The sequence below is a fragment of the Halichoerus grypus genome, chromosome 1 (assembly GCF_964656455.1).
Source record: "Halichoerus grypus chromosome 1, mHalGry1.hap1.1, whole genome shotgun sequence".
NCBI lineage: Eukaryota > Metazoa > Chordata > Mammalia > Carnivora > Phocidae > Halichoerus > Halichoerus grypus.
The window spans coordinates 205,117,600-205,141,882 of NC_135712.1; the positions used below are offsets into that span (position 1 = coordinate 205,117,600).

Here is a 24,283-nt window from a genome sequence, read left to right on the forward strand (position 1 = left end):
AAATAATACAATGTTTTATATCAATTATGTATCAATTTTTAAAATCATAAATAGGAACTGAAATTTATTAATCTAGTATTGCTGCCCATTGATATAGTTATATGACATTTCCTTTTTGTCTATTCATGTGACTAATTCACATGATAGGTTTTCTTTTTTTTTATGTTTGGTTAACCAACATATAGTACATCATTAGTTTTTGATGCAGTGTTCAACGATTCATTAGGGTTTTCTGATGCTGACTCATCCTTGTCCTTCATGGGATAAACCACGTACCTTCATATCCTGTCTGGTCTCACCAGATGCAGCATCTGTGGCTGGTCAGAACTATAGCATGGTGTCTGAATTCATCCTCGTGGGCTTCTCCAACTTCCCACAGCATCTCCTGCCTGCCTTCTTCCTGCTGTACCTGCTGATGTACCTGTTCACCCTGCTGGGGAACCTGATCATCATGGCCACCGTGTGGAGTGAGCGCAGCCTGCACACGCCCATGTACCTCTTCCTGTGTGCCCTGTCCACCTCTGAGATTCTGTTCACTGTCACCCTTACCCCTCGCATGCTGGTTGACATGCTCTCAACCCGCCACACCATCACCTTTGTGGCCTGTGCCAGCCAGATGTTCTTCTCCTTCACATTCGGCTTCACCCACTCCTTCCTGCTCATGATCATGGGCTACGACCGCTACGTGGCCATCTGCCACCCCCTGCACTACAACGTGTTCATGAGCACCCGCACCTGTGCCCGTCTGGTGTCCTGGACCTGGGCTGGTGGCTCAGTCATGGGGATGATGGTGACCCTGATAGTTTTTCACCTCACCTTCTGTGGGTCTAATGTGATTCACCATTTTGCCTGCCATGTGCTTTCCCTCCTAAAGTTGGCCTGTGGGAAGGAGACATCCTCTGTCACCTTGGCCGTGGTCCTGGTATGTGTCACAGCTCTGATGGGCTGTTTATTCCTCATCATCCTCTCCTATGTCTTCATTGTGGCTGCCATACTGAGGATCCCCTCTGCTGAGGGCAGGCACAAGACCTTCTCCACGTGTGTGTCCCACCTCACTGTGGTCATTGTACACTATGGTTTTGCCTCTACTATCTACCTCAAGCCCAAGGGCCCCCATTCTACAGACAGTAACACTCTGATGGCCACCACCTATATAGTCTTCACTCCCTTTCTCAGCCCAATCATTTTCAGCCTCAGGAATAAGGAGCTCAAGAATGCCATAAAGAAAAGCTTCCAGAGAAAATTCAGTCCCCTAAACTCCTGATGGCTGGAGGAAATATGGTGGTGAGGAAATAAGACAGAAGGGCTGGGAATAATAAGGACTCATTCTATAGGAATTTTGTAGGGATTCAGTATATGAAAATACTGAATAGGTATTGCTGGATGCATCCATAGGTGTTGGATGCATGTCATGGTTTGTTTTTCCCCAATTTTGCATAAGCTCTAGCAATCACCATCTCTTGTTCTTGACCCCGTGTGATGAACTCCAACTCATTACCTCTGTCTAAGAATGTGTTATCTACCTATGGGCTGGTAGGGGGCATCACATGGATGTGTCTGGGCACTGATGCCAATGGTTCTTCTTGAATGAAGAAGCAAAGGAGGACCTTCCCTCCCCCACCATAAGGATAAACAAAAATAAGCATAATAATAAAGACCACCAGCATTGGGCTTTTCTTATCAGGCACTGTGTCCAGTGTTGTATAAGTATTATCTTTTCATTATAACAAATGCACAAAAGAATTTAAACTGTTTGTCTCCAAGGAGATAGTTGACTGTTTATAGTTCCTCACTGTCTATGAAGGGGATAGATCCTAAGGAGGTTTAAATGTTGATATGAGTTGAGTGACTGATGTCCGAAGGCAAAATGGAGAAAGAAGGAGAGACACAGAGAGAGAGGTGCAGGAGAGAAGGTTCAGTGCTTAGAACATACAGAACATACAGAATGTTAAAAGGGTGTTGCATTCTTTTATCTCATGGAAATCCTTATCCCTATTTCCCCACATTACTTTCAGTAAAACATCAATTTCTCTTTCCTGTGTTTTACTTGAATCTCAATGGGGGATGTGTTGGAGAGCACAGTGCTATGTCAAGATGGCATAGAGAGAGGTCACACCCTGAATGCAGATGAGAAATGTTGGTGGAGGTCATATAACAGCTGAATGAAGGAGTCACATGGAGGTCTATCTGACTCCCATGTGGGGTTCGGGAAGAGCATCCAGAAAGGTGGCCTTCTGTTGGTATAAATTCTTACTCAAAGCTATGGCCAGATATTTGAGTTGCACGCAGCAGATGTTTTATAATAATAAACCTAAGAATGGCTATCTATCATATATGAGTGCCTGCTGCTTGCTAAATGTTGTAGGAAGGGTATCATGTGCATTCACTCTTCTAGTCTCAAAATAAATCATTATTTCTGCACATTTAGATATGACCCACATCTATTACTATTCACATTTTTGAAATGCAGAAAATGCAAATCTGAGAGATGATTTGTCCCCAGTCACACTGCCCTGAAGTGGTGAAGCAGGAATCCATTACAATCTGCATGTGAGTGCAGTTGGTGATCAGGAATGCATCTCTCTCATGTGTCTGCAGAGGGAAGTGTGGTCCTGACTGGGAGGGAAAAGCTGTCATTAGAAGGAATAGACACCTTTCAGGAAAGAGGGCAGGTGCAGCCCCAGGCACACACCCCATTCACACAGCCAGAGAGAAATACTGACTCCAGAGAAGTTACGGAGACGCCTTGTCACATCAACACTGACAATGAGACCCTCGGGTTCCATTTCATTATTTTACAATTGTTGATGTAAATGACTAATGCTAATCCGTCATGCCTAAGATGTCCTTTTCCAGAGCCTGTGACTATGTTCCCTTACCCAGCAAAAGGGACTGCATGCAGATGATATGCAGTTAAGGATCTGAGACAGAAGAATTACCCCGGATCATCCAGATGGGTCTGCTATAATTGCAAGTGTTCTTCTAAAAGGGGGAAGGAGGGGTCAGACACAGAGAGAAGTAGGGGATGTGACACTGGAAGGAGGCATCGGAGTAACTGAGCCAGGAACCTTGTGCCAAGGAATGCCTGCTGCCTCTGGAAGCTGGGAAAGCAGGAGAGAGATTCTCCCCTGGATCCTCCGAAGGACGCGGCCCTGCTCACACCTTGACTCTCACCTGGTGACCCTGATTTTTTCTTCTGGCCTCCAGCATAGAGGAGGATAGATGTGTGTGGCTTTAAGTCACTAGGTTTATGTGCTTTGCTACAGCAGCCCTAGAAAATTGACCTGTGAAATGGCATCCTGTCATTCTGTGTGATTTGGTTTCATGACAAAATTAGTTTCAAACCAGATTCTTAGGTCATTCTTCTCTATGGAGAAGACTTAGGGCATTGAGATCGCTCATGAGAAGGGTTGAGTATCCTTGGAAGTCCATCAGCAAAGGTGAAGGAGCCCTGATAGCCCAGCTGTAGGATTTGCTCATTGGCAGCAAGGCCCTTGGGGTGTGTTGTGAGGACACAAGTGACTGTGTAGCTGTAGGTTACCCAGCCCAGGGCATATGGTCTACACCTAATGAACTCAGCGGAGTAGGAACTAGAGGGCACCAGGAACATTCTCAGTGCTCAGTGTGGACTGTGTGAGCTCGGAAGAGATGCTAAAACTCCTGTGTGATGGGGCCTCTGCCTTATAATGATACTCAAACATGCACATCATCAGAGAGAACGCTGAGTTGCAGGGCCTGACCTGGTGGAAATACTTCCACAAAGGAAAAACCACCAGGGATCCGGAGATCTGGAACTCATCTTTTTAGATGGAAACGTGACATTTGTACAAGGCTTCTTTTTCTTTTGGATTTGTGGATTAGTCAGAGTTCTCCAGAGAACTACCAGGATGGATGTGTATGCATATCTGTGTGTTATATATGTACGTGTATATATCATATAACATATGTAATAATGTTACAGCATGCTTTGAACTCATCTTTTTACTGCTTGTTTCTATTTTTTATTTCTTAATTTTCAAATATAATTATTTATTTTTATTAACGTATAATGTATTATTTGTTTCAGGGGTACAGGTCTGTGATTCAACAGTCTTAAATTCACAGCGCTCACCATAGCACATACCCTCCCCAACGTCTATCACCCAGCCACCCCATCCCTCCCACCCCCCACCACTCCAGCAACCCTCAGTTTGTTTCCTGAGATTAAGAGTCTCTTATGGTTTGTCTCCCTCTCTGGTTTCATCTTGTTTCATTTTTTTCTTCTCTTTCCCTATGATCCTTTGCCTTGTTTCTCAAATTCCACATATCAGTGAGATCATATGGTAATTGTCTTTCTCTGATTGACTTATTTTGCTTAGAATAATACACTCTAGTTCCATCCACGTCTTTGCAAATGGCAAGATTTCATTTCTTTTGGTGGCTGCATAATATTCCATTGTGTATATATACCACATCTTCTTTATCCATTCATCTGTCGATGCACATCTAGGCTTTTTCCATAGTTTGGCTATTGTGGACATTGCTGTTATAAACATTGGGATGCACGTGCCCCTTCAGGTCACAACATTTTTATCTTTGGGGTAAATACCCAGTAGTGCAATTGCTGGGTCATAGGGTAGCTCTATTTTCAACTTTTTGAGTAACCTCCATACTGCTTTCCAGAGTGACTGCACCAGCTTGCATTGCCACCAACAGTGTAGGCGGGTTCCCCTTTCTTGGCATCCTCACCAACATCTGTCATTTCCTGACTTGTTAATTTTAGCCATTCTGACGGGTGTGAGGTGGTATCTCATTGTGGTTTTGATTTGTATTTCCCTGATGGCAAGTGATATTGAACACTTTTTCATGTGTCTGTTGGCCATTTGTTCCTGTCTTCTGCCCGTTTCTTGATGGGATTATTTGTTCTTTGGGTGTTGAGTTTGATAAGTTCTTTATAGATTTTGGATACTAGTGTTTTATCTGATATGTCATTTGCAAATATCTTCTCCCATTCTGTTGGTTGTCTTTTGGTTTTGCTGTTTCCTATTTTTAAAAAATGCACAATCTCATCACACATATAACATTTTTTCATTGGTAGTATAACAATAGTCTTGCAGCTAAAGACTATGTGGCTCCATCTACTAAGCTAATGAGATACAAGATGTGTAATTTCATTTACAAATTATAATGCCTTTCCCTTTTGGCACTAATTTTAAAAATACAAAGATCTGGGGCACCTGGGTGGCTCAGATGGTTAAGCGTCTGCCTTCGGCTCAGGTCATGATCCCAGGGTCCTGGGATCGAGTCCCGCATCAGGCTTCCTGCTAGGCGGGGAGCCTGCTTCTCCCTCTGCCTCTGCCTCTCTCTCTCTCTCTCTCTGACGCTCATGAATAAATAAATAAAATATTTTTTAAAAATTAAAAATACAAAGATCTTTAAAATACATAGCCACAAGAGGAGAGTGGCTGCGCACATCTGTACTTATCTAAAAAGTAATTTTTTTTCTACACCAGCACATGGAATTACCTGAACTCAGCTTTGGGGACAGAAACCAAAATGAGATGGCAGAGGAGCCCGTGAGGTTGGGCCTAGCAAGTGAGGATGATCACAAAGGGCAAAGGGGGAGGTGCCACACACCTGCTCCTTTATGAGACCCTCCAACCACTTGTCCATTCCTTAAAGTGTACAACAAAGCTTTTTCAAAATTCAGGGTCAAACTGGAGCCAGACACATTCTTCCTGCTATAAAGAGAAAAGAGTATGGAGGCACTTGAGTTACAGAACAGACGCTTCCATCCTCATATCCCACTCCTCATCTCCAAGCCTTTTCTGCGCAGAGCCTCCGCCTGCACCTTTTACATGGTGTGCTCACAGACCTCAGGGCCTGGGGGCTGGGGGAGCCCAGCTTCTGCATGTACTTATGACTCTTCTCTTTGCTGAGTCCTTTACTTCCATAGAATGTGTGGAAAGTCGCTGAGTTTGCCAGGAGGGAGAAAAGGTAAAACCACAGCTCTCGACACTCTGAGAGCATTTCACAGCTTCCACATGGCACAAAGACTTTGCTATCTGCACTTCATTGTAGTTCCTATGAATTATTTTTGAATAGCATGATCGCTGTACAGCACACATTGGTATTCTATTCCCCCGTGAGTCTCCCCATTAGCTTGTAAGCTCCTCGGGGTCAGGGTCTCTGTCTTGCTTACCATTGTACTCTACTATGCTTGACACATAGTAGGTACTTAATAAATATTTGTTAATTGCCTGAAAAACTCAATGTAGTGAGTAAATAATGTTCTAGTGCAACTACAATATATTATAAATTTAATATAAGTGTATTGTTTCATTACATAAAATGGAATATGTATTTAATTATATATTACATACTATAATACTACATATAATAGTATATGTAATATACATAATATGCTATGTTACTATGGTTTATATATTAATATATATTATATTATATGATATATATTATATATCAATATATAAATGTCATTTATATGTTATATATTAAGACAGAAATATAATTAATATACTTATATTACATAATTACAAATTAATATAATATAATTAATATAAAATATATGATATAAACATATATTATTATATGCAACATAATATAATTATATATTATTACATATTATGTATATTATACATATTAATATTGACAATATTAATTAATTCTGTTTTATATTTAAAATACATAGTTATATATTATATTATATATTATATAATTTAATTATTATAAAATGCAATGATAATATATATTAATATAACATATAATAGTACACAGTATACACTTTCATAATATATGAGTGTATGTTAATGTGATTATAATATATAATATAATATATGCTATATAATATATAATATAATAATTTTATGTAATATAATGCAACATAACATACAATATAATATTACATAATAATATTGATATATATAAAGAGATTTATTATAGAAAAAATAAGGAACCAACCCAATATTGCTTTGGGGATTTTATTTGGAAGTAGTGTTTTAAAACAACTTCTCAAACTTATTTAACTCATGCAGATAACATGGTAGAGTTTTGTATAAAAAGGAGAAAGCCACCATGTAATACTTACTAAGGCTTGCACACAACTCAGAGTTGATGCAAGCATACTGGGCATAGTGATGTGAGATACGCATTTTCCTTTCAAAGATGGAATGCCACTGGGTGTGATACACAACTAATGAATTGTTGAACACTACATCAAAAACTAATGATGTGCTATATGTTGGCTAACTGAACATAATAAAAAAAAAATAAAAAATAAAGATCTCAAATCAGTAAAAACAAAAACAAACCAAAGATGGAATGCCAACCAGCACCAGATTGTTCCAATTCAAATTTTTTTATTTATTATGTTATGTTTATTAGAGATCGCAGTATAAATTTTTTAAGGAAAGACTGGACTTGTTTTTTCTTTTTTCTTGAGTTTTCCCTTCCTACTTAGAAAAATGGCTAGAGGCACTGACAAGCTCTGAAGTAGGACTCAACCCAGGTGTGGCTGAATACAGACCCTGAGCTTCTCCCACCGGGATTTTAGGATAGTAGTTATAATAATTATTAATACTATTTTGAATTCTCACTATGCTCCAGGACCCGTGCTGAGCACTTGAGGTGCATGATCTTACGTAAACCCCAAGCAGCTCTGTGAAGCACAAACCATTACCATGAACACCATGTTGCAGAGGAACTGGCCATGGTTGGGAAGGGTGAGGGACCCTTCTAAGCAGTCCTCCTAGGCAGGGGCAGTGGAGACCCTGAGTCATGTCTAATGGGCCTTCTTCCCTCCTTCCCTAGTGGGGATGGCCACCATGGAGGGGCTACAGCACAGCTCCATGTCTGAAGTCATCCTCAAGGGTTTCCCAGTCAATGGTAGTGGAAAACCTAAATGGAATCAATATAAAGAGGGTGAGCTGTCAAAGAGATCACATGCCGCTAACATTTGGCAGGTTACTAACCCAGAGAGACAATTCATCAGTAAGAGTGGGTAATTAGAGAGAAATGGGTAATATGCACATAGGGGAACACAACATTCAAAATGCAGATAAAAAGCATAATTTTGAGAAAAGATTCATCCCAGGACATGGGAACCAGGGAGCTAGATATTGCTTTGCTACTTTATGAAGCTTCCCGAGTAAGGACATCTTGGCGTTGGCCGGGGGTGGGGGGGGGGGGCGGCAGGGATTAGTCATTAACACCAATAATTGTAAAATAATGAAATGGAACCCCAGGGTCTCATTGTGTTGATGTGACAAAGTGTCTCTGTAACTCCTCTGGAGTTGGTGTTTCTCTCTGGCTGTGTGAAAGGGGTATGTGTCTAGGGCTGCACCTGCCCTCCAGCCCTGAAGGGTGTCTATTCCTTCTAATGACAGCCTTCCTCTCCCAGTCAGGACCACATTTCTCTCTACAGGCACCTGAGACAGATGCATTCCTGATCACCAACCACACTCACATGCAGATTGTAATGGATTCCTGCTTCACCACTTCAGGGCAGTGTGGCTGGGGACAAATCATCTCTCAGATTTGCATTTTCTGTGTTTCAAAAATGTGAATAGTAATAGATGTGGGTCATATCTAAATGTGCAGAAATAATAATTTATTTTGAGTCACAGAAGAGTGAATGCATAGGAAACCCTTCCCACATTTGGCAAGCAGCAGGCACTCATATGTGATAGCCATTCTTAGGTTTGTTATTATAAAACATCTTCTTTCTGCAACTCAAATATCTGCCCACAACTTTGAGTACGAACTTACCCAATGGAAGTCCCCTTTCCTGGATCCTGAGATATATGGTTTCCTGAACTCCAGCATGAAAGTCAGACAGACCTAAAGTTGCATGTAACTCCTTCATTCACGTGTTTTGTGACCTCCACTAACATTTCACATTTGTTAAAGAGGATACCCATACGCTTGACCTCTCTTTTTGCCATCTTCAGTTAGCACTGTGCCCTCCAACACATCCCCCAGATCGATTCACATAAGACACAGGAATTAGAAATTGATGTTTTATTGAAAGTAATGTAGGAAAGTCAATTATCATATGGTTTCATTTATTTGTGGAACATAAGGAATAGCATGGAGGACATTAGGAGAAGGAAGGGAAAAATGAAGGGGGGCAAATCGGAGGCAGAGATGAACCATGAGAGACTATGGACTCTGAGAAACAAACAGCATTTTAGAGGGGAGGGCGGTGGGGGGATGGGTTAGCCCGGTGATGGGTATTAAAGAGGGCACGTACTGCATGGAGCACTGGGTGTTATATGCAAACAATGAATCATGGAACACCACATCAAAAACTAATGATGTATTGTATGGTGACTAACATAACGTAATAAAATTTAAAAAAAAAGAAAGTAATGTGGGGAAAAAGGGAAAAGGATTTCCATAAGATGTCAGATAACAACCCACATTTAATATTTTGTATGCTCTTACCTAAGCACTGAACCCTCTCACCTTTCTCTCTCTGTCTCTCTTCCTTTCTCCACTTCATATTCTGACATCAGTCACTCTACTAAGCTCAACATAGAAACCTCCTTAGGGTCTATCCCCCTCAAAGACAGAAGGAACTAAAAACATTCAATCATCTCCTTAAAGAAAAATAGTTAATGTTCTTTCCTGCTATTTGTTGTAATTAAAAGATAACACTGGACACAGTGCCTGATAAGTAAAGCTCCAGTGCTGGTGGTATTTATTATTATGTTACTTTTGTTTATGTTATGGTGAGTGGAGTGAAAGTCCTCCCTTGCTTGTCTATTGAAGAAAAACCCTGTTCATTAGTGCCCACTCCTCCATGTGATGCTTTCCACCACTCAGAGAGAGGTAACACATTCTTAGACATAGGTAACTGGATAGGGTTCATCACACAGGGTCAAGAACAGAGATGATGATCCCTAGAGTCTATGCAAGAGGAAAAGGGCAAACAAACGGAAAAACTAATACATAGCTTGCTCCAACACCTATGGATGCATCCAACAATACCTATTCAGTATTTTCACATACTGAATACCTACAACAGTTCCCTGGAGACGATCATTAACCCCAGTCCTTGTATCATATTCCTCACCACCAAGCTGGCCATCAGGAGCTTAAGGGACTGAATTTTCTCTGGAAGCTTTTCTTTATGGCATTCTTGAGTTCCTTATTCCTGAGGCTGAAAATGATCGGGCTGAGAAATGGGGTGAAGACTGTATAGGTGGTGGCCATCAGAGTGTTACTGTCCATAGAATGGGGGCCCTGGGGCTTGAGGTAGATCATGGAGGCAAAACCATAGTGTACAATGACCACAGTGAGGTGGGACACACATGTGGAGAAGGTCTTGTGCCTGCCCTCAGCTGAGGGGATTCTCAATATGGCAGCCACAATGAAGACATAGGAGAGGATGATGAGGAATAAACAGCCCATCAGAGCTGTGACACACACCAGAATCACACCCAAGGTGACAGAGGACGTCTCCTTCCCACAGGCCAACTTTAGGAGGGAAAACACATGGCAGCCAAAATGCTGGATCAAGTTCGACCCACAGAAGGTGAGGTGAAAAACTATCAGGGTCACCATCATCCCCATGACTGAGCCACCAACCCAGGTCCAGGACACCAGACGGGCACAAGTGCGGGTGCTCATGAGCACATTGTAGCGCAGGGGGTGGCAGATGGCCACGTAGCGGTCGTAGCCCATGATCATGAGCAGGAAGGAGTGGGTGAAGCCAAATGTGAAGGAGAAGAACATCTGGCTGGCACAGGCCACAAAGGTGATGGAGCGGTGGCTGGAGAGCATGTCAATCAGCATGCGAGGGGTGACAGCAACAGTGAACAGAATCTCAGAGGTGGACAGGGCACACAGGAAGAGGTACATGGGCGTGTGCAGGCTGTGCTCACTCCACACAGTGGCCATGATGATCAGGTTCCCCAGCAGGGTGAACAAGTACATCAGCAGGTACAGCAAGAAGAAGGCAGGCAGAAGATGCTGTGGGAAGTTGGAGAAGCCCACGAGGATGAATTCAGACACCATGCTATAGTTCTGACCAGCCACAGATGCTGCATCTGGTGAGACCATGAAGGACAAGGATGAGTCAGCATCAGAAAACCTATCATGTGGTTAGTCACATGAATAAAGTAAAAAGGAAATGTCATATAACTGTATCAATCCGGACAGCAATCTTAGATTACTAAATCAGTTTCTATTTATGATTTTAAAAATTGATATATAGTTGACACATAACATTGTATTATTTTAGATATACAGCATAATGATTGACATATGTCAATCTTAAAAATATCTTTAAAAAATTTTTAAAGCTTCTCATCCTGACACCAACTGAGACTTTCTTAGCTAACTAAGAATATATACTGCACAACTAGCAAATAGTACATGAAGTGATGAAATATCAATGCATTATTTTAGAATCAGGAACAAGCCAAAGTTACTCACTGCCTCTGCTGGTCATTAGCTGGGAACTGAAAGTCTGGAGTGGTACTTGATGATGATAAGGAAAAAAGGAATATCGGGATCGAAAGGGAAGAGATATGATCAACTACCTAGAGAGGTAAAAGAATGAAGGTGAAATATATTTGAGCAAAGACAGAACACAAGCTGCAGAAGACTAGATCAACTTCCCAAACTCATAGCAGTTCCCACAGAATTAAACACATAATACTCATGCAAAACATAGAATTTAATGAAATTGTAAGATAACATTACCATTAGGGACACAAATGATAATGAGACAGCTCTTAAAAATTTAGCTGCATCTTTCTTATGCTAAAATACTATTGAGTCCCCTATAGGACTCTGGCTTGAGTGAGTTATAACTCTCCATTCTCACCATAGTAGTAATTAAAACTGAGATTCTGTGGAAATATTTAGTTATTGAATTTTTGCATTGCTGAAAATTGACCAGGGAATACTATCTAGAAAAAACAAGAAATAAGAAACCAGTTACATTCAGAAGGAGAAATCTCAATGCAGAAATGAGCCAAGGATATGAGCGGAGAAATCACAGAAGGAGTAACACAGACCCAGGAAAGGATGATTTTAGACAAGGAAAGGACAGAACAAAATGACTATGGACTTCCACTATGCACCTATCCATTTCCCCAGACTAGAAAGTGCCCAATGATAATGGAAATATGGGAAGAAAGCAATCCTCATGGCCTGCTGGTAAGAACAGAGAATGGAGAAGCATAGACTTCACCTGCTCTGTGCACCAGACATATGCTCCTGAGCATCTATCTTGATTGCTCACACCTGTCTGAAGGAAGCATGTCAGAGGATGTTTCCGTAGCTTTGCTTGTAGTGTGGAAACGGACAAGGTTGCTTGGGAACGGTAGCTCGGTAGAGGGCAGGTCACATGGGCTGGGGAAACTACTGGAGCCTCAGTAGGAGTTGGATGCACAAAGCAGCGTAACTGTATCTGTAAAAAGATCTTGAGTGAAAGACGCAAAGGCAGATGAACACTCTAGCATAATTCCATTTGGGCACATGAAAAATGGAGCACCTGAAACTGGGATGATGCTGTAGGAGTGTATACATGTCACAGTACAATTGTCAAAACCCAAGAATAGGTACGCAGACAGTGAACCCTAATGTAACCGGTGGGCTGAGTTAATAACGTATCCATATTGGCTCACCAACTGGAACAAATGCACCATAAGAACACCAGATTGTACAATCTTTAGCAGTAACCATGGCCTCAACCCACCAGAAGCCAGTAGCATCCCTTCCCTCCCCATGAGCTCTGACAACCAAAAGTTCCTCCAAGCATGTACACATATTTTGGGGGGAGGGGGGTGGCAGAATCAGTCCCAATCAAGAATATAGACCTAGAAGCTGCAAAAGGCACTAGATTGGATGAAGAACTCAAGACCCAGAATGGGCAATCTGAGAAGACTACCAGCAGCTGCCCAAGGCTAAGAGCCTGTCTTATGACCCTTCTCCCAGGCCCTGTCCCCATTCCCGGCCTGGGCCTTGCTCCCCACAACTGTCCGAGTACTGCCACCTACCCTGTCCCTCTTGGTCCCCCTCAGCCTGGGCAGCCTCTTCCAGGAAGCAGCCAGCAGGGGAGGGCAGAAGAAGCTCTCCTGCCTGAGGCTGTCAACAGCACACAGGGGTGGGTATGGGGCCAGAGCTCAGGGCTCCCGGAATTGATGCTGTGTGCTTTATCCCTGCTGCAACATCCCAGCAGGCTGCTCCCCAGGGCCTCCCTAGGACACCAACCTGCAAGGCTGCCCTCAGAGTCTGGAGAGGCCAGGAGGATCATCAGAGCACCTCTAGGGACCTGCAGCCTCTACTCCTTCCTCCAACACTTCAACCAAGGCTGCCTGCTTCTCTCTCTGCCCAGAGAGCCCCAGACCCTGCTGAGGACTAGGAGCTCCCAGTCCTGGGGGAGATAGGACAGGATTAGATGCCCTCAAGACCTTGGGGTCAGGGCAGGGTCAGAGGGAAAGCAGGAGCTGAGCAGCCCAGAGTGGGAATCCAGGGCTCTGCCCTGGGATCAAGGCAGCTGGAAGCCTTCCCAGAATAAGGGTAATTTAGAGCTGGGTCTTGGAGACTGGTTTCTCTTGGTCAATGGAAGTGTTCAGAGTCTTCTGACCAAACTGGATAGCTCTACTTCTCTTGGTGGATTTACCTTATCTCTTTTCTCATGGTGATCCAGCCAGAGAATCCACCTTAGTATGTGCATCCTTGGGCTCTAATAAGACATTTGGTCTTTGTCCAGTTCCTGAGACACAGCCCCTGAGCCCCTGTCTCAGGAGTGATAATAGTGGCTTCTGTATGTTAATGAGATGAGTGGTGGCTGGGGGCCCCACCTCTCCTGTGGTCAAGTTCTTCCCTATCCCTGCTGTCCTGGTGGTCCAAGCCAAAGAATCCACATTAACATATTGCCTCTCTGTGAGCTAATCAAACTAATATTTGGTCTCTTGTGTGTCTTTGTTTACTGACCCTCTCATGAGAGTCTTTGTATACTCACAAGATGACTGGTGGCTGTGGGTTTAATGTTACAACACATCTTCTGCCTCCAACTCCAATATCTGGCCTCACCTTTGAGTAATAGTTTAGATCCACAGAAGGCCCCCTTCCTGGATCCTCAGACATATGCTTTCCCAAACCCCAGCATGGGAGTCAGACAGACCTAATTTTCCATGGGACCCCTTCACTCATGTGTTGTGTGACCTCCACCAACATTTCTCATCTGCATAATAAGGATACCCATACCCTTGACCTCCCTTTGTGCCATCTTGAGATATCATCGTGCCTACAACACATCCCCCAGATAGATTCAAGTAAAACATGGGAATGAGAAATTGATGTTCTTCTGAAAGTAATGTGGGGAAAAGGAAAAGGATTTCCATAAGATGTCAGATAGCAACACCCCTTCACCATCCTTTATGTTCTAACCCAAGCATGAACCCTCTCCCCATTCCAGCCCTCATTTCTGTCTGTCTGCATTCTTCTCCTTCTGGTCCCTTCCTCTCTCTTTCTCCCTTCCCTTTCCCTTCTCATGGGAAAATTGTCCTGTTACCAACATCCTTCTCCTTCTTCATTCTTTTCCCAGATTTTCACCATATCCAATTTTAGCAACTTTCTGTTCAGATCAGTTTAAAGGACTCCCATCCCACTAGTTCATTCTCTCTCTTCTATCTCTCTCCCTCTCTCTCTCTCCCTCTCTCTCTCTTCTTCACCTTCTAAACTCTTAAGATAGAAAGCCTCCCTTAGGGTCTATCCTTTCTAAAGCAGGGAGCAATTATAAATAGTAAACCATCTTCTTGGAGACAAATAGTTCATTTTCTTTTGTGCATTTGTTATAATTTAAAAGATAATACTATAAAACACTGGATATAATGCTTGATAAGAGAAGGGTCAGGCTTTGGGCATTTATTATTATGCTTATTTTTTATTATCCTTATGGTGGAGGAGGGGAAAGTCTTCTGTTGCTTATCCAATCAAGAATAACCCTGTGCATAGGCGCCCAGACATACCCACATGATGCTGCCCTCCCTCCATTAGGTAGGTAACATGTTCTCTGATGGAGGTAAGGGGATGGACTTCATCCCACAGGGTCAAGAACAAGAGATCATGATCACTAGATCCCATGCAAGGGGGGCAAACAAATTGGAGAAAAACAAATACCAAGCATGCATCCATCACCTATGGATGTGTGTATTTTCATATCCTTGAAAACCTACCAGTCTTATAGAGACAGATGTTGTTATTCCCAGCCCTCCTGGTGGTCCAAGCCAAAGAGTCCACATAAACACATGTCTCTCTGTGATATAATCAAATTAATATTTGGTCTCTTGTGTGTCTTTGTTTACTGACCATCTGATGAGAGTCTCTCCTTACCACCAAACTGACCATCAAGAGCTTAGGGGACTGAATTTTCTCTGGAAGTTTTTCTTTATGGTGTTCTTGAGCTCCTTATTCTGAGGCTGAAAATGATCGGGCTGAGAAAGGGAGTGAAGACTGTATAGGTAGTGACCATCAGGTTGTTATGGTCCATAGAAGGGGGGCCCTGGGGCTTAAGGTAGATAACAGAGGCAAAACCATAGTGTACAATGACCACAGTGAGGTGAGACACACATGTGGAGAAGGTCTTGTGCCTGCCCTCAGCTGAAGGGATCCTCAATATGGTGGCCACAATGAACACCAGATTGTACAATCTTTAGCAGCAACACTGTCCCCCACCCACCAGATGCCAGTAGCATCCCCTCCCTTCCCATGAGCTCTGACAACCAAAAGATCCTCCAGGCATGTACAAACATTTCAGGGGGGCAATAGGAGCCCCAAACAAGAATGCAGACTTAGAAGCTGCAAAGGGTACTAGGCTGAGAGAGAACCCATGACCCAGAATGGGTCCCATCAGAGCTGTGACACATACCAGGACCACAGCCAAGGTGAGAGAGGATGTCTCCTCCCCACAGGCCAACTTTAGGAGGGAAAGCATTTGGTAGACAAAATGGCAAATCATGTTAGACCCACAGAAGGTGAGGTGAAAAACTATCAGGGTCACCATCATCCTCATGACTGAGACCAGCCCCCAGCACCTGGACACGAGACGGCACAACCATGGGGACTCATGAGCACATTGTACCTCAGGGAGTGGCAGATGGCCACATAGCAGTCATTGCCCATGATCGTGAACAGAAACGGGTGCTATATGTCCTCACAGCACTATGCCCTCATTTATTCATTCATATAGTCAAGAAATGCTATTCAAGGCTTATTTTATATGGAAATATTCTAGGTGCTCAAATCCAGCAATGACCAAAGTCTAGGGCCCTGATCTGTCCTTTTCATGGTCCACTGAGGGAAGCTGTCATATAACCAAAGCTGACATCACAGAGTGGTCAGAGGTGTGTTGGGGACAGCCTAGGGATCTGCAGAAGCTAAGTGTGGGTCTCAGACCCAGCCTGGGATTTAGGGACTTTGAAATTCGTGATGTCTACAGGACCTGAAGGTGAGTAGGTATGATTCAGGTGAGGCAGGGAGTGGAACAGGGATCTCCAGACAGAAGGGACAACAAGTACAAAGACTCAGGGTGACAGAAGCATAGTGCATTTGGGACAATGGTATGTTCAGTGCACAGGGAGAGTTGGAAGTTGCTAAGTGCGGTTCTGGAATTAAAGGCAGACAGGTGAGTAGGGCAAGAGCGTGCAAGACCATGGTGTCCACTTGAGGAGTTTGTTCTAAGGGCAATGGGGACCCCTAAATGTTTTTTAAATACATAGAGGAAGGAGCTGTATTCCATTACATGAAAGTATTCATGGATGTTTCCATTTGGGGCTTCCTATGAGGGTGTTCTTATGACATCTAGTACATGTCCTTTGGTGGATTGATACTTATGTGTTCTGTTGGGTCTATAGTTAGGTGTGTAAAAATACCGACTCATAGGGAATACCTGTGTCCAACTTGAATAGATATTGCCAAACAGTTTTCCAAAGTGGTTGTACCAAGAGGTACATTTTAAGCACAAGCAGCATGGTCAGATTCCTGTTTGTAGAGACCCCCTCTGGTTGGTGTGATGGAAGCAGCTGCTGAGGGCGGGTGGGATGGGCAGACTCAGGAAGAGATGGGGAGAGGTGCATGAGGGCATCCTGGACGGGGTGGAGTGGCAAACTGAGGTTGATTTCAGACATAGAATGGACAGTGTTGCTGATTGGACAAAGGGAGACAAAGTGAACTATTTCTACTTCTAACACTCAAGACACCAAATGTGTGAGTTCTTTCCACACCAATGACCAATTATCCAACTACCCAGACACCACCTTGGTGTCCTATAATTCAATTCTGACACTAATTACCTGGAGATGCCAGTCACAAGTATTGGGTGCCCAGGGTACCTGCACTTCTTTCCGACGTGGCTACAAAGGTGAGGGTTTCCACATTCCCCCTTTTCAGTTTGGGTACTTTCCTAGAATAACTCACAGAAATCAGGAAAATGCAACACTTACTCTTCCCAGTTTATTATGAAAGAACAACAAAGGAACAGCCAAATAAAAGAGATGAATCCTTCAAGGCATGGAGGAAGGAGTGAGGAACTTCCATGCCCTCTCTGGACATGCCACCTTCCTAGCACCGCCATGTGTTCACCAGCTGGGAAGTTCCCTGAATCCCATTATTTAAGGAGTTTTTATGGGGGTTTGATCAAACAGACATGATTGATTAATCATTCATCCTTATTGAGCATCAATCTGTAACCTCTCTCCCCTCCCTGGAGGTTCCAATTCTCTAATCACCCCTTGGAAGTTCTGGTGAGCAGCTCCCTTCCTAAAACTATATAGAGGTCCCCAGGCACCACTCATCTCATTAACATACAGAAGCCACTATTCTCACTCCTGAGACAAGGGCCTAAGGGCTGTGTCTCAGGAACTGGGCAAAGACCAAATGTGTTCTTAAAGCCCAGGTATGCAAATACTAACGTGGATTCTCTGGCTGGATCACCATGACAACAGAGATAGGGTAAGTCAACCAAGGGAAGAAGTGGGGTTATCCAGTTTGGTCAGAAGACTCTGAACACTTCTGATGACCAAGAGAAACCAGTCTCCAAGACCCAGCTCTAAATTACCCTTATTCTGGGAAGCCTTCCAGATGCCCTGATCCCAGGGCAGAGCCCTGGATTCCCACTCTGGGCTGCTCAGCTCCTGCCTTCCCTCTGACCCTGCCCTGACCCCAAGGTCTTGAGGGCATCTAATCCTGTCCTATCTCCCCCAGGACTGGGAGCTCCTAGTCCTCAGCAGGGGCTGGGGCTCTCTGGGCAGAGAGAGAAGCAGGGAGCCTTGGTTGTGTTGGAGGAAGGAGTAGAGGCTGCAGGTCCCTGGAGGCCCTCTGATGATCCTCCTGGCCTCTCCAGACCCTGAGGGCAGCCTTGCAGGTTGGTGTCCTAGGGAGGCCCTGGGGAGCAGCCTGCTGGGAAGCTGCAGCAGGGATAAAGCACACAGCATCAGTTCCAGGCGCCCCGAGGTCTGGCCCCACACCTACCCTTGTGTGCTGTTGACAGCCACAGGCAGGAGAGCTTCTTCTGCCCTCCCCTGCTGGCTGCTTCCTGGAAGAGGCTGTGCAGGCTGAGGGGGACCAGGAAGGACAGGGTAGGTGGCAATCCTTGGACAACTGTAAAGAACAAGACCCAGACTGGGGATGGGGACAGGACCTGGGAGAAGGGTCATAAGACAGGCTCTTGGCCTTGGGCAGCTGCTGGGTGTCTTCTCAGGTTGCCCATTCTGGGTCATGGGTTCTCTCTCAGCCTAGTACCCTTTGCAGCTTCTAAGTCTGCATTCTTGTTTGGGGCTCCTACTGCCCCCCTGAAATGTTTGTACATGCCTGGAGGATCTTTTGGTTGTCAGAGCTCATGGGAAGGGAGGGGATGCTACTGGCATCTGGTGGGTGGGGGCCAGGGTTGCTGCTAAAGATTGTACAATCTGGTGTTCTTATGGTGCATTTGTTCCAGTTGGTGAACCAATATGGATACATTATTAACTCAGCCCACAGGTTAAATTAGGGTTCACTGTCTGTGTTGCACATTCTGTGGGTTTGACAGATGTATAGTGACTTGTACATAGCATTACGGAATCATCCAGAATACTTCAGGTGCTCTAATTTTCATGTGCCCAAATGGATTATGCTAGTGTACATCTTTTGCATCTTTCACTCAAGATCATTTTATAGGTTCATTTACGCTGTGTGTACATCAAACTCTTGCCTGGAGCTCCAGTAGTTTCATCCAGCCCATGTGACCTGCCCTCTTCCCACGTATGGACAAGCAACTTTTCCCATTCCTCACTACCAGCAATGCTACAAAACATCCTCTGACATGCTGCCCTATAAATACCTGTGAGCAATGGAGATAGATGCTCGGGAGCACATGTGCTGGTGCACAGAGCACAGGAGCTCTTAATTTTCACCCTCTAGTTCTCACAGGCAGTGCACGAATATTGCTTTCTCCCCATACCTGATCAGCACTGGGCACTTTCTAATTTGGGGCATTGAATGGGTAGACACCGAATTTCCACTGCATTTCCCTTTCTCTCCCTCCCTCTTGCTTTTTTTTTTCTTTTTAACATGTTTTCATTTGCCTGTGCTACGCCCTTGGTGAGTTCTCTGCTCACACCTTTACTCATTTCTGTATTGAGCTTTCTACTTCTTGTAGATGGAACTGGTTTCTTGTTTATTCTACATCCTATTCCCTGGTCAGTTGTGGACAATGAAAATTATCTTTCCCCACCTTTCCGTCTCCCCTTAACTGGATCCAGGACATAATTTTTTGACAAACACTTCTCATGTTGATATTTTCATTCTTTCAAAATCACCTAATGTTTGTGCTTGTGAAGTTTGTTTAAGAAGTCCTTCTCCACTCCTAGATCAACAAAATTCTTCTCCTACACCTTCTCCTATTAACTTCCCAGTGTCCTATTTTGTATTTATGTCTTCAATCATGAAATCCACCTTTGCATGTGGTCTTGGGCAGATATTCAGATTGACTTTCCTTCATAAAAGGGAAGTTTTCCTACCACAAACTCCTAAACAATCCACCATTTCCCTTTGATTTGTGCTCCCACTTTTATCACGTGTTGAGCTGTGAATCATGGGGGGATATTTTCTGAGGTATCCAATCAATTTGATCAGTGTCTGTGTCTGTCCCAGATTCACACTTAAAAACGACTATGATGTCTATGATGAGTCTCCATCCCTGCCAGAGCATTTCTTTCCTATTGACTCCATTTTAGGAAGATTAGTATAGTTTTGCAGTGACCTCATTTTTCAGAAGGAATTTGAGGAAACTTTTATGAGATGTACAGCTGATTCACTGGAAGTGTAAATGCAGTGGCCCTGATGCTATAATTTGAGGAAGAAGTGTTATCATTACCATATTCGCTGACCTCAACTGAGAGTGTAGACTGTTCTCCATGTATTCAAATTGCCTTCTACATTTTTATTAATGGTAAAAATTTCTGATTTGCAGGTATTGCATGTTTTTGATTGATTCCTAGATATTTTCTAACAGAGGGTTCCAAAGTGTGCTATGAGGACCCTAGGGTCCCAGAGACCCTTTTTGGGGGACCATCAGGTCTTCACTTTTCCAATGAAGGTGAGGATGTATTTTTGTCATATGCTTCAACTAAAACCACATATTGCCACAGGCTGAATGAAGAAGCAGATACAAGCATCATCTTGTCTCCCACCCAGCCAGCATGGGACAAATATGCTAGAATGTAAAAAAAAAAAAAAAGATGACACTCTTGTCACTAAATATTCATTTTGTAAAAGTAGTTACTTTCCTAAAAATATGTTGCTTACAAAGACATTGAATAGGTTGACTCTTCTGAATGTATCCAAAACTGAATATTGTCAGAGAACCTCAGTGTTCCTTTCTAATATGATGAACATGGGGAGTGATAATGCACCAAACAAAAGCCCATTAGAGGCTCAAGTTTTCTTGCGTGTAAAAAAATCGCCAGACCAAAATGTTAGAGAGCTGTTTCTTTACACTTTGTGTCACTCTTGGGAATGGTATCTTACTTTTTACTTCAAATTCATAATTTGAATGATTACTACTGGTGTAATTCTATGAGAAATACTGGTTTTTGGAAGTGGGTCTCATGTTCTGCGGATCTGTGCTCTCTCTTGCTGTGATTATGTTCTGACTTCATTCTTTGCTTTTTCTGGGTGCGCGAGCTGGTCTCTTCCTGTCAAATCCTCATACCTTCTTTCTTTTTCTTTCCTCAGAGCACCGCTCAGGGCTTTCAGTTCCATGCTAAAGAACAGCAGAAACAGTGAGTATCCTTGTCATTTTCCAAATCCTAACATACTGCATTTAAAGTTCCTCCATTTTTTAGATTTTTTAGGGTATATTGTTACATAGATTCATGATCTTTATTCTGGTCGCCTTCATTCCCTGTGATCTGAGCAGATGCAGCATCTGTGGCTGGTCAGAACTATAGCATGGTGTCTGAATTCATCCTCGTGGGCTTCTCCAACTTCCCACAGCATCTCCTGCCTGCCTTCTTCCTGCTGTACCTGCTGATGTACCTGTTTACCTTGCTGGGGAACCTGATCATCATGGCCACTGTGTGGAGTGAGCGCAGTCTGCACACGCCCATGTACCTCTTCCTGTGTGCCCTGTCCACCTCTGAGATTCTGTTCACCGTTGCTGTCACCCCTCGCATGCTGGTTGACATGCTCTCCAGCCACCGCTCCATCACCTTTGTGGCCTGTGCCAGCCAGATGTTCTTCTCCTTCACATTCGGCTTCACCCACTCCTTCCTGCTCATGATCATGGGCTACGACCGCTACGTGGCCATCTGCCACCCCCTGCGCTACAACGTGCTCATGAGCACCCACACCTGTGCCCGTCTAGTGTCTTGGACCTGGGCTGGTGGCTCAATCATGGGGATGATGGTGACCCTGATAGTTTTTCACCTCACCTTCTGTGGGTCGAACTTGATCCAGCATTTTGGCTGCCATGTGTTTTCCCTCCTAAAGTTGGCCTGTGGGAAGGAGACATCCTCTGTCACCTTGGGTGTGATCCTGGTGTGTGTCACAGCTCTGATGGGCTGTTTATTCCTCATCATCCTCTCCTATGTCTTCATTGTGGCTGCCATATTGAGGATCCCCTCAGCTGAGGGCAGGCACAAGACCTTCTCCACATGTGTGTCCCACCTCACCGTGGTCATTGTGCACTACGGTTTTGCCTCCATTATCTACCTCAAGCCCAAGGGCCCCCATTCTACAGACAGTAACACTCTGATGGCCACCACCTATATAGTCTTCACTCCCTTTCTCAGCCCGATCATTTTCAGCCTCAGGAATAAGGAGCTCAAGAATGCCATAAAGAAAAGCTTCCAGAGGAAATTCAGTCCCCTAAGCACCTGATGGCCAGCTTGGTGGTGAGGAAATATGATAGCAGGGCTGGGAATAATACTGACTCTCTCCATAGGACTGTTGTAGAGATTCAATATATAAGAATACTAAACAGGTATTGTTGGATGCATCCATAGGTGTTGGATGCATGGTAGGTGTTTGTTTTTCTTCAGTTTGTTTGCCTCCCTCGTGCATAGCCTCTAGTGATCACCATCTCTACTTCTTGACCCCATGTGACGAAGTCCATCCCATTACTTCTGTCGAAGAATGTGTTATCTACCTATGGGCTGGTGGGGCGCATCACAAGAACATGTCTGGACACTGATACACAGGGTTCTTCTTGCATGGACAAGGAGGGCAGACCCTCCCCTCCTCCTCCATAAGGATAACAGGAGTAAGCATCGTAATGAATGCCATCATCATTGGGGCTTTTCTTATCAGGCACTATGTCCAGCGTTGTATAAGTATTATTTTTAATTATAACAAATGCACAAGAGAAAATAAATTATTCGTCTCCAAGAAGATGGCTGACTCTTTATAGTTCCTGCTGTCTTTGGGGGGGGGGGGGTTGACCTTAAGGAAGTTTCTATGTTGATCTGAGTTGAGTGAAGGATGTCTGAATGTGAAGTAAAGAGAAAGAGGGAGGCAGGGAGGGAGGGAGGGAGAGGGAGAGAGTGGAGGGAAGAGAGGGTTCAGTGTTAGGATAAGAACATACAGAATATTAAAAATGTGTTGCTGTCTGACATCTTATGGAAATCCCTTTCCCTTTTCCCCACATTACTTTCTTTTTTTTAATTAATTTTATTTTATTATGTTAGTCACCACACATTACATCATTAGTTTTTGATGTAGTGTTCCATGATTCATTATTTTCATATAATACCCAGTGCTCCATGCAACACATGCCCTCCTTAATACCCATACCAGGCTAACCCATCCCCCCACCTCCCTCCCCTCTGAAACCCTCAGTTTCATGTTTCCCGGAATCCATAGTCTCTCACGGTTTTTCTCCCCCTCTGATTTCCTCCCCTTTATTTTCCCCTTCCTTCTCCTAATGTCCTCCATGCTATTCCTTATGTTCCACATATAAGTGAAACCATACGATAATTGTCTTTCTCTGCTTGACTTATTTCCCTTAGCATAATTCCCTCCAGTTCCATCCATGTCGATGCAAGTGGTGGGTATTCATCTTTTCTGAAAAGGCTGAGTAATATTTCATTGAATATATGGACCACATCTTCTTTATCCACCACATTACTTTCAGTAAAACATCAAGTTCTCATTCCTATGTTTATTTGACTCTATCTAGGGGATGTGTTGGAGGGCACAGTGCTATATCAAGATAGCAGAAGAGAGGTATGTGTACTATTATTATGCAGATGAGAAATGTTGGTGGAGGTCACACAACACATGAATGAAGGGGGTCACATGGAACATTAAGCTTGTCTGATTCCTATGCTGAGGGTTTGGAAAAGCATATGTCTGCGCATCTGGAAAGGAGTCCTTCCATGGATCTAAACTATTACTCAAATATGAGGCCAGATATTGGAGTTGGAGGGAGAAGATGCTTTGTAATGTTAAACCCACAGCCACCAGTCATCTCGTGAACATACAAAGACTCTCATGAGAGGGTCAGTAAACAAAGACACACAAGAGACCGAATATTAGTTTGATTAGCTCACAGAGAGGCATATGTTAATGTGGATTCTTTGGCTTGGACCACCAGGACAACAGGGATAGGGAAGAACTTGACCACAGGAGAGGTGGGGCCCCCAGCCACCACTCATCTCATTAACATACAGAAGCCACTATTCTCACTCTTGAGACAGGGTCTTAGGGGCTGTGTCTCAGGAACCAGACAAAGACCAAATGTGTTATAGAGTCCAAGGATGCACATACTAAGGTGGATTCTCTGGCTGGA

General features: G+C 43.7%; 3 protein-coding genes and 1 pseudogene across 3 annotated transcripts; 2 read left to right on the forward strand and 2 right to left on the reverse strand.

Annotated features, from left to right (window-relative positions):
• Positions 1-319: 319 nt before the first annotated feature.
• LOC118533661 (olfactory receptor 10H3-like) lies at positions 320-1,264 on the forward strand. The gene has a single exon (XM_036089059.2). It carries the CDS (start codon positions 335-337, stop codon positions 1,262-1,264), a length of 930 nt encoding a protein of 309 aa, XP_035944952.2. The 5' UTR covers positions 320-334.
• Positions 1,265-10,089: 8,825 nt separating this feature from the next.
• On the reverse strand, positions 10,090-11,034 carry LOC118533662 (olfactory receptor 10H4-like). The gene has a single exon (XM_036089060.2). The coding sequence runs from the start codon at positions 11,017-11,019 to the stop codon at positions 10,090-10,092; it is 930 nt and encodes a 309-aa protein (XP_035944953.2). The 5' UTR covers positions 11,020-11,034.
• Positions 11,035-15,365: 4,331 nt separating this feature from the next.
• LOC118533663 (olfactory receptor 10H3-like) lies at positions 15,366-16,988 on the reverse strand (annotated as a pseudogene).
• Positions 16,989-21,429: 4,441 nt separating this feature from the next.
• LOC118533689 (olfactory receptor 10H3-like) lies at positions 21,430-22,374 on the forward strand. Its single transcript, XM_036089087.2, has one exon. The coding sequence runs from the start codon at positions 21,445-21,447 to the stop codon at positions 22,372-22,374; it is 930 nt and encodes a 309-aa protein (XP_035944980.2). The 5' UTR covers positions 21,430-21,444.
• The last annotated feature ends 1,909 nt before the right edge of the window (positions 22,375-24,283 follow it).

Coding starts and splice junctions, on each gene's coding strand:
- LOC118533661 (XM_036089059.2), top strand. CDS start 335: ATGGTGTCTGAATTCATCCTCGTGGGCTTCTCCAACTTCCCACAGCAT.
- LOC118533662 (XM_036089060.2), bottom strand. CDS start 11,019: ATGGTGTCTGAATTCATCCTCGTGGGCTTCTCCAACTTCCCACAGCAT.
- LOC118533689 (XM_036089087.2), top strand. CDS start 21,445: ATGGTGTCTGAATTCATCCTCGTGGGCTTCTCCAACTTCCCACAGCAT.